Below are 10,591 nucleotides of genomic sequence, written 5' to 3'. Positions count from 1 at the left end.
ACTTATAGGAAGCTGAAAGCAAGTCATCGCATGAGATGGGATCGCAGTGAGAACCGACTTTAGCATAACTAGCTTCCCCGCAATTTAAAGACATCGCGAAGACCAAGAAACCCCCTTAACCCAAATGCGATTGACGATACCCGTGAATAGATCTTTTTTCGGCGTCCGAAGTGCTCTTAAAGGCCTAGATATTTGGCTATCCGCCCTCCATTTCAATCCCGAGGTGTAGTTTAACACGTTCCCGTATTACCTGCGGGGTCTTTGCTGAGAAGGAGATGGAGATTTGGAGGCGTTGATCAATTGGCCTGAAGACACCCTATATTGATCGAGAATGTCCATGAGTGCCGAGCAACTATTCGCGTCCGTGTTGAGGAAGAACATGGTATCATCCGCAAACAGAAGATGGTTTAGACTTGGCGCAGGCGTAGCCACTCTAAGGCCAGAGAGATGCCCACTCCGCTGAGCTCGTTTGCAGAGTCCAGAACGGACTTCTCCGCAAAGAATAAAGATGTATGGAGACAGTGGGTTGTCCTGCCGGATCCTTCTAGACGGTACAACTATTCCATGTACAGAATCGTTGACAAGGAAAGAGTAATTTGCCGATGTTATACACTGCAAATTAGGTTGACTAGGGCCGGTGCAAACCCGAACCGGAGCAGAACCGTCTCAATGAAAGGCCATTTTAACCGGTCGTAAGCTTTGCTCATGTCTGTCTTGACCACCATAGCTTAGTTAACCACAGCCTCTGATGTCTTGAGAGTGTAAAGGATCTCGTGTGTAATGAGAATGTCATCGGAGATCGCGCGCATGTGTACAAAAGTTGATTGTGTCTCCGAGATGATGTTTTGAAGGGTCGGTTTGAGGCGGAGAGACATAATCTTCGTGATGACTTTGTAGGAAAGATTACACAAGGCTATTGGCCGATAATCAAATACCATCTTCGCGCTAGTAATCTTTGATATCAATATGATATAGGTATCATTGGTTGTTTTCGGCATGATACATGTCCGGGAAAAACTCTGCACTTTTGCCACCAGCGTTGAACCAATAGTGCTCCAGTTTGAGTGGAAGAAACTTGCGGAGAAACCCTCCGGCCTGGGCGCTTTATCGGGGTGTATGAGAAACATCGCCTGCTTGATCTATGCGGGCTCGTGAATGGAACAGAGACGATTGTTAGTCTCATCCGACAAGCTTGGACCAGTAACTGAACTGACGATCTCCCTCGTCCTGGTTGGTGACTCAACAGAGGTGTCTGTGGTGAATATGCTGCTAAAATATGAAGAGATTTGTCCCGCTATCTGTTCCTCTTCATCGTAAGTTTTTCCTTCAGCGTCCTCTATTACCGACATTCTATTGCGTGTTCTGCAGCCTTTAGCCACTGCATGGAAATAACCTGAGTTTTTGTCTCCCGCAGCGAGCCAAATAATTCAACTGCGTTGATGCCAAAAATCTTCTTCCTCCTTGTATGATGTACGTAGCTTGGAATTTAAAGATGCAATCTTCGTTGGGATCAACCATGGTTGCTTCTAAGCTCAGATTCAGCTTGTTGATTGTTTCTTTGCTATTAAATGATTGTTTTCGTGTCCATGTTGAGATAGCTTTGCGACAGAGATAAAGCTTTGCGTCCAAGGATAAGCTGGAATCAGCATTTCCTACTTTGGCGATCAGGTTTGTGACCTCAGCATTATCTTTCAGTCTCCGGTCATATCGAAATTGTCGATTCCTACGTCGTTTTGCCGAGTCGAAGACTGTGAGCACTGGTATGTGATCTGATGTGTCGAAATTTAGGTAATGACATCTGCCCGTGGAGAAGCAATCAGACCAAGCTAGGTTTACCAGGACCCTGTCGAGCCTGCAGTATAAAAATGTGTTGCCTTTGTCCTCTCCAAGATAAAGAGATACCAGTGTGTTTAAGGTCGAAGAGGTCACAACTGGTTAACATATTACTGAAAGCTCAAAATGAACCTTCTGCTCTTTTCGGTCCACCAGACTTTTCACTGTTGTCTATAATCTCGTTAAAATCTCCAGCAAATATCCAAGAGGAGTTCCTCGACACAGACAACGAAATGAGAAAATCCCAAACAATGTATCGAAGTGGTGCTTCAAGGTTTCCATAGACAAATGTGGCAAAGAAAGTAGATCCTTTAAACGAAATTATTGTATCTATTACATTCTTTGAAGATGAAAGAATCTGAAGGTTGACATCCTGTTTCCAAAAGAGCGCCAACCCACCACTATTAGGTCTCTCCGGGGGAACTAGGTGCTTATAATCTGATGCAAGGATATCAAGCTCCTGCACCACTACAACATCCGAGTTTTTTCGTTTCCATGAGGAAGATGATATCAAGGGAAGCTTGTTGGTAAAGCTTCCTGATCCGCTGGACTGTCGCAGGGTTCCAATTTAGCATCGCTAAAGAAGATCGTGATTTCGCAGATGAAAATCCATCTGCTTCTTCAAGATTGACGGTATCATAACAGTCGGAGGTGCTGCCGTGGAGGTTGATTGTCTTGGTTATCTCACTTGTCCTGTACCCGGTCTGTTGGATGGACCTGTGGAGGTTTGGAATTGAGCTAGGTTCCTTTTCTTGGATCCCATGCCGGCGTAAGTTTTCGGACTCAGTCTCATATTATTCCGAATTGTACTCGTTTGTTAGTTGTTAGGTGTAATTTTCCTAAATTGATTTGAATTGTTACAAACAAAAAAAATTGATTTGAATTTCAGTAACAAAAAAAAATAGTACCAAACAAATAATACAATAGCTGAAAAGATCCAAATATTTAATAGAAAAGATTTGAACTATAATGATGTAAGAAATACTTTCCTAATTTTATAATCTGGCACATTCCAGAAAACAAATAATACAATAGCGGAAAATCTTGCGTGAAGTGTTCAAAATTTTATTTCTACTATAATTTATTAATTTATGTTGATTCAGCACTACTGATTTGATTTGATCAGTGACTAGTTAAAAATAGCAGAGCTTTTTTTTGTTGAAAAAGATATGTGGCTAGAGACAAATGAATAAATGACATGAAACGTACCATAAATTTATAAAAGGTTACTGACAAAGAAACTTATGCACAATATTCATATGAGAAGGTTGTTAACCACATTTCTTTCCGATAAAAAAGAAATGTTTTCACCGCTTTACCAACAACCTAATCATTGTAAATATGCATGTTTTAACCGGTAAAGAGCGGAATGATACATCATGCATATTGTTTTGAGCATAACAAATGCTTGTGGAACCAATTAATCAAAATATTTAACAACAAAATATATTAATCAATTATTTTATGATATAAGTGAAAATCGTCAAACAACTATTTTTATGAGACCCAAAATTCTAGCAAAAAAAAAAACCTATCTGCATGAGAAATGCTCGTGGAAACCGAACCGGTCCTAAGACAATATAGTACATTTTATCTTAAAACCTTTTAACAGTTTTGTTTCATGGAAAACTTCAGCTAGACTTTTGTTTAGATATTTTGCTAGAATTAGGTGAACCTTGTAGCGTATTTGTAAAGGAACATGACTTCTATAACGTGAGGGGTATCAAGACAAACTTTTTACCAATAGTAACTTACTAGCTATTTTTTAGCAAAAAAAAAAAAAAAAAAACTTACTAGCTATGGTTTTTTATTTTTTCTTATTAAATCTAAAAGAGCGTATGTAATGATTTAGCTTTCTCTTAACGACTTATATAAATCAGAACAACTAATAATCATAATTCTTAGTAGTGGTTCAATGAAAGCTATTGGGGCAACTAAACTCGTATATTTCTTTTGTTTAGTACAGGCAGGCCTATTTAATTCGAGATTATTTCAGTAAATCACAAACACACAAACAGACACACACATGTATGTATACAAAAATTTTGTGTTCTGTTCTCATATGGAACTTTGTATTATATATAAATTTAAAATTTAACTCAACCAACTTCCTTTTTTGTTGTGGGGGTTGTTGGCCTAATTCAATGCTTGTTTTCTTTTTGGCCTTTCTTCTTCACCTCTTCGTATTTATATCTTCTTTCTCTCTGCAGACCAAGAAAAAACATTGAAATGTTTCGTATTGTCTTTTTTCTTTTTCATATGTGCCAAGTAAAAAACCGGCTTAACGGTGAGTACCATGTTCTCTCTTCACGTACAATTCAATTCTATTTTCAGTCATTTGCCTTCTTTGATTCTTTTATTTTTTATTTTTGATGTTGAGTATGGGATAATAAGCAACGGATCGGCGAGAACGTATGAATATCTTACTAACGTAAAGACAATGCGAGATATTGGTGCGGTTCAATCAGAAATCCACACTCTTTTGTTGTAGAGATCGGTTTGTTTGATTGAGCCGTGCCAATATCACGAGTGTAATTGGCCTCCACCATGCTAGCTGGTGTTTATCAAGGTATATATATATACCTATATCTACTTTCTTTATCATTTTTCATTTTTATGAAGCATAGTTTATTATTTACAGCCTTGCAGACTAGGCATAACGATGTCTATCGTCGAGGATCACACTTTTTCTTATGTTATCTTTTTATATAATAGAATAATTTATTTTCCAAAACAAAAAAATCATAAAATGACAAGGTCATTAAAAGCAATATATTTAAAGAGTTATTTTCATGTTTAACTTCTGCAGGTTCTGGAGTTCGGATAACACAAGAATGAGCGTAATCCTTGAATATAGACATCGATATACCTAATCTGCAAGGCCGCAAATACTATGAAACTCAAATAAAAATGTTATTAAGAGGAATTCTTTTCCTTTTTTCTTATATTGAATATTTTTACTCTATTATTATAGTGACGACTCATTAAACAAAGATGTCCGACTAATGAGATTGCGTTATTTGTATCTGTCTGCACTTTTAGTTCAAGTGTTTCCTTATTCTACCAAACAATAGGTGTCGATTATGTTCGTTAACCCGCATATTGGACATACCGGCACCACTATAAAACCAGGAAGATGTATAACTTTATAAACCCAACAAATCTAGAGTGCATTCAGCTGAGAAGCACGTATTGAACTTCTTTTTACACTTTGAAACACCTTGAGAATGAAGCACATTTTGGCTTGGTTTTGTGGCCAAAATAACATGAATGTCTTCTTGTGTGATGATAAATCATTGAAAAATAACTGAGAGATAACTAATTCTGGTAGCTTTTATGAATTGCCCTTCTTGTACTGTTGTAAGTACAAGCTTCACAAGATAAATGCACTACGGACCAAACCCACGTGGACAACGAGCTAAACCCTAAAATGGTATATGAGTACATAATTCTTTATTGAAGGATATTACAGTGAAAATAACTATATATATATATACATATATATGTATTCTATTTTATATATCACTGTTAATTGCAGATTATTATTTTATAAGAAAATAAACTTTGGCATGACGCATGCCCATATTTTATCACGCATGCAAATTATCATTTGAAACTATTTATTTACTTTTTTGTAAATATTGTTTTTTTTAAATTAAAAATAAATCTAGAAAATTTACGTTCATAAAGCAACAAATTATATAACATATAAATTTCAGTAAATATATTAAATAAGCTTAAAGTTTTACAAAATTTGATAAGTAAAGAAGAAAATGTCGTGAGCTTAACAGAATGTTTAAGATATACATATATATATATATATATATGAAAATGAGAAGTTTAATTACAAAATTAATTAAAGTTTAAAAGTTGGGAGGTAATTCAAATTAATTAAATATATGAAAATGAGATGTTTAATTACACTTATAATGAAATGAATATGTAATAACTGTTTAGTGATAATTATTTTTAATTTTAAAATTGTTTAAAAATTATGAATAGGTGTGTAAAAGAAACAAAAACCTGCGAAGTGGCAGCATATCTTTTATTACATCTCACATCATACCCACGAGTTTAGGACCAAAAACCTTAAATTTTTGTCGACATTGATATAGTGGAATAGTTCTACCCCTTGTTGTCAAAATCTGTATATATAATAACTACATGTTATTATTTTCTCAAAGAAAAAGCTACATGTTATTACTATTTGTCGAAATAGATTTAATTGAATAGGTAGCCCTTTGTTAACAAAATCAGTCCAATAAAAATGCCTAACTATCATTCTAATGATTAAAGAATCTAATGGAAGATCACAGATATAAGAATATAAATTTTGTAATTTTGGAAGGATGAGTTTGAAATTCAACAACGGGCAAATACCAAATCCCCTATATATTAATCTTTGAGCATTACAACATATTTTCGTAGTCAGATGACTAAGATGATTTCTAGAATCCTTTTGTCATTTGGCACCTGCGAAATGATTCCAGAATAGGCATCTGCGAAATGATTCCAGAATACGCTCTTTGTCATTTGGCAACAAACCATCGGAATCTAACCTTGTCTGGAAAGAAAAGACTCCACCAAGCGTAAACAATCAAATTAACAAACCTCACTCGTCGCCGGTAGTCCGACATGCTACAATCACTTCCGAAGCGCAGCAACAGCTACACGAAGAAATCCTTTCGGAACTGCATGATGTAACGATGAAGTATGTCAATGTACCTGATCCGGTAGAAAGAGAAGCACGGCGACAACGGGTCCTAGAGGGTGAAAGACACAACTTGATGGCAGAGAGAGCAGCTTCTCTACTCGCATAGGCACTAAACAACCAAGGCGCAAGCAATCAGGCCTTCTATTCTAACTTGGAACAGGAGGAAACCTCTCCGCTGGAAGAAAACGAGCCAGTTGAGCCAATTGCACCAACCCAACATAAGAAACGAGGCCGTCCTCAAGGGAGACAAAACACGTCTAAAATCCCCAAGCCTAACGTACTTAGAGGAGCATGATAAAGGAAACGTAACGTCCAAATCATCCAAAGATCACCGAAAGTCAGGAAATCATACACAAGCCAGAGTATGACGAGAAGGAAAGCTGGAAGCCGACAGGTGGAGAAAGGCAGGAAGCCTACGATCCCTACAGGCCCTAGACCACAAATTGCTACACCTGAAGCAGGAGAAGAGGAGGAAGTCTCCAGCCCTGCAGTTGAAGTAAACAGGGATGCGGACAGGACGGAGACACCTCCAAAAGCGGCAAAAAAGGCGGATTTTCACAATCCGCACAACTCTCTTCCTTAAAGATATTGAGTTGGAACTGTTGTGTGTTGGGGAATCCCATGACAGTCCAAAGATTAAAGTATATTAAGAAAGAGTTAGATCCTGATATCATCTTCTTAATGGAAACAAAAAATCCCCCAGAGTTTGTGACCTCAACGCTAGATCCTTTAAACTTCGAGTCATTATACCACGTCCCACCTCACAGCCCTGGCGGAGGAGGACTGTCTCTTTTATGGAATGCTTGTGTGGAAATCAATGTACTATCATCTTGTGATAATTTTATTGATGCGGAAATCTCTTATAAGAAGAAAACAATTCACTCTACATTCACATATGGTGCACCTGAACTTCAACGTCGCAGACAAGTTCTCCAAACACTCACAGATTTGGGATTATCAAGAACACAGCCTTGGTACCTTACCGGTGATTTCAATGAGATCCTAGACAACAGTTAGAAGGAAGGAGGGCCACCTAGAACAGAGGGGTCGTTCATAGACTTTCGATCATTCATGTCCCAATGTGACTTATTCGACTTAAGACACTCCGGTAACTTCCTGTCCTGGAGAGGCGTGCGTTACAACCATACCGTCCATTGCCGACTTGACCGCGCCTTATCCAACAGTACATGAGCCGATATGCTTCCCTCAGGCAGATGCTCCTATCTCAACTTTGAAGGTTCTGATCATAGACCGATCATCTCATACCTTGAACCGGATTAGAAAAGGAGGAAAGGATTATTTCGCTATGACAGGCGGCTCTGCAAAAACGAGGAAGTCAGAAAGATTATCGCCAACACCTGGAATCAACACCGAAACTCTGTCGAGGATAAAATTGCAGCCTGCCGAAGAGTAATCTCCCTATGGAACATAGCGTTTCATGAAAACAATAGGCGTAAGATAAAGGAAGGTAAACAAAAACTGGAGCTCGCTATGGCTAGTGAAGTAGCAGATGAGAGCTTGATCCTCAGTATAAACCAAGAACTCAGGAAAGCTTAAAAGGAAGAAGAGGAGTACTGGCGGCAACGGAGTAGAACCTTATGGTTGGCGTTAGGAGACAAGAACTTCGGGTTCTTCCATGCAACTACAAGGATACGGTGAGGCATCAACAAGTTTTCTGTAATCGAGAATGATGCGGGAGAAGCAGTTTATGAGGAATTCGAGATACTTGAAGTTATCACAGAATACTTCTCCAACCTGTTCACATCAAGTAATGCATTGTCAATCGATGTAGTTGAGGAAGCAATTTCTAGCAGGATACCCGAGGACACAAACAACAAGCTTATAACGATCCCGACAGCCAAAGAAGTGTGTGATGCAGTGTTTAATATCCACCCCGATAAGGCGCCGGGACCTGACGGATTCTCAGCTGGATTCTTTCGCACCAACTGGAGCACAGTCGGACCAGCTGTAACTACGGAAGTCATCGAGTTCTTCAGAGACGAAACCTGGCCTCAGAACATTAATCTGACCCATATCCGGCTCATCCCAAAGATTAAGTCTCCTAAGGTGGTTGCTGATTATAGACCTATAGCTCTATGCAGCGTATACTACAAGATCATTTCCAAAATCCTTACGAGACGGATCCAACCTATCCTCGATTCCATCATCGCGGAAAATCAGTCGGCCTTCATTCCCGGCAGAGCTATCACAGATAACATCATGATAACACATGAAACGTTACACTTCTTGAAGAGATCGGGGGCGACAAAACATTGCTCAATGGCCGTGAAGACTGATATGAGCAAGGCGTATGATCGGCTAGAATGGGACTTCATTAAAGCGGTGATGACCAGACTGGGATTACACGAGAACTTCTGCAGCTGGATCATGCAATGCCTTTCTTCAGTCAGATACTCGATACTACTGAACGGAGAAGCCCAAGGGATGATCACCCCGACCCGAGGGATACGACAAGGCGACCCGCTTTCGCCTTACATCTTTATCCTATGCAGTGAAGTGCTTTCCGGACTTTGTACAGCAGCACAGCGACGAGTGACCCTAGCAGGACTGCAAGTCTCGTGTCGTAGCCCGAAGATAAACCGCCTTCTATTTGCTGATGATACTATGTTCTTCGCAAAGACAAACCCGAAGAGTGTAGCGGCTCTTAAAGAGGTGATCGAGAGATACAAAAGGGAATCAGGGCAAGCCATCAATGCTGCAAAGTCAGCCATCACATTCTCATGGAAAATGCCCCAAGGAATCACAGATAGAGTCAAAAACAGTCTCGGCATTGCTAAAGAAGGAGGCCAAGGAAAGTACCTAGGCCTTCCGGATCACTTCGGACGCCGGAAACGAGTTATGTTTACGCCCATTGTCGACCGCATACGCCAAAAGGCTATGAGTTGGAGCACACGACAGCTATCAGCAGGGGGCAAGATGGTCATGCTCCAATCAGTCCTCTCGGCCACACCCTCCTTTTCTATGCTGTGTTTTAAACTCCCGAAAAGCTTGACCAAACGCATACAAACGGCGTTGACACGGTTCTGGTGGGATGCTCATCCAGATAAGAAGAAGATATGCTAGATCTCGTGAACAAGCTTGACACAGTCGAAAAGAGATGGAGGACTAGGCTTCCGTGACATTGAAATCTTCAACGACTCCCTCCTAGCCAAACAGGGCTGGTGCATCCTCCAGAAGCCGGACTGCTTACTTGCTAAGGTCCTACTGGGCAAGTACTGCAACTATGAGACGTTCTTAGAAGTCCAAGCTAGCAACTCGTGTTCCCATAGATGGCGGAGCATATTATGTGGTAGAGACCTCCTCCTTGAAAACACAGCGAAAGTAATAGGAGACGGAAAGGACACAAGCATTTGGAATGAACCTTGGTGCTCCACAGATAGAAGACTACAACCAATGGGACCACTAGAGCTTGCTACTAAAGACCTAAAAGTCGCAGATTTAATGATAGAGGACTCAACGGAATGGAACATGGAGCTTATCAACTGAATCCTACCGATTGAGGCATTAGACATCTTCACCATCAGACCCAGCAAAACAGGAAGCAAGGACTCGCACACTTGGATACCAACAAAGAGTGGGGAGTACACAACGAAATCAGGATACTATACTGGCCTAAACCGCCTAAATGCAACAGCGAGGGGCACCGTTACTCCGGGACACTGCGACTGGATGTCAGACATCTGGACGAATCCAGTCCCACCTAAGATCCGAGTTTTCCTATGGAAAATTGTCAGAGGAAAATTACCATTGGGAAGCAACTTAGCAACGAGAGGACTCAACACAAATACAAATTGCATCTTTTGTGGCTTGGAAGAAACTGTGCATCATCTATTCATCAACTGTCAATTTGCAGCATCAATCTGGGAAATGGCCCCCATCCTAGGATACTCGACCATTTCAGGAGCTACTACCTTCATCTCAGCACTCAAAGCATCAAAGATAACAAGAAATCTCCCCCCAATTGGGCTTCGATTGGGATCACTGTTCCCATGGATTGTTTGGACAGTCTGGACTACAAGAAAC

The 10,591-nt window shown here is 40.0% G+C and overlaps 1 protein-coding gene and 1 long non-coding RNA gene across 2 annotated transcripts; both read left to right on the top strand.

The window, feature by feature from the left end:
- The first annotated feature begins 4,057 nt into the window (after nt 1-4,057).
- LOC106320595 lies at nt 4,058-4,858 on the top strand. Its single transcript, XR_001265870.1, has 2 exons — nt 4,058-4,402; nt 4,643-4,858. It is a non-coding gene; the product is annotated as an uncharacterized LOC106320595 (long non-coding RNA).
- Nucleotides 4,859-7,168: 2,310 nt separating this feature from the next.
- LOC106320594 lies at nt 7,169-10,054 on the top strand. Its single transcript, XM_013758977.1, has 5 exons — nt 7,169-7,559; nt 7,648-7,957; nt 7,999-8,075; nt 8,253-9,487; nt 9,656-10,054. The coding sequence occupies exons 1-5, from the start codon at nt 7,169-7,171 to the stop codon at nt 10,052-10,054; spliced, it is 2,412 nt and encodes an 803-aa protein (XP_013614431.1).
- The last annotated feature ends 537 nt before the right edge of the window (nt 10,055-10,591 follow it).

Source organism: Brassica oleracea, unplaced genomic scaffold, assembly GCF_000695525.1.
Source record: "Brassica oleracea var. oleracea cultivar TO1000 unplaced genomic scaffold, BOL UnpScaffold00970, whole genome shotgun sequence".
NCBI classification, from domain to species: domain Eukaryota; kingdom Viridiplantae; phylum Streptophyta; class Magnoliopsida; order Brassicales; family Brassicaceae; genus Brassica; species Brassica oleracea.
This window is presented reverse-complemented; position numbering and strand designations above follow the sequence as displayed.

What these genes read in the sequence shown, in the direction of transcription:
- LOC106320594 (XM_013758977.1), top strand. Translation starts at nt 7,169, where the DNA reads ATGACAGTCCAAAGATTAAAGTATATTAAGAAAGAGTTAGATCCTGAT. An exon ending in CAATGAGATCCTAGACAACA is followed by an intron (nt 7,560 to 7,647) that starts GTTAGAAGGAAG and finishes ATTCGACTTAAG; the next exon opens with ACACTCCGGTAACTTCCTGT. An exon ending in AGATGAGAGCTTGATCCTCA is followed by an intron (nt 8,076 to 8,252) that starts GTATAAACCAAG and finishes CGGGAGAAGCAG; the next exon opens with TTTATGAGGAATTCGAGATA.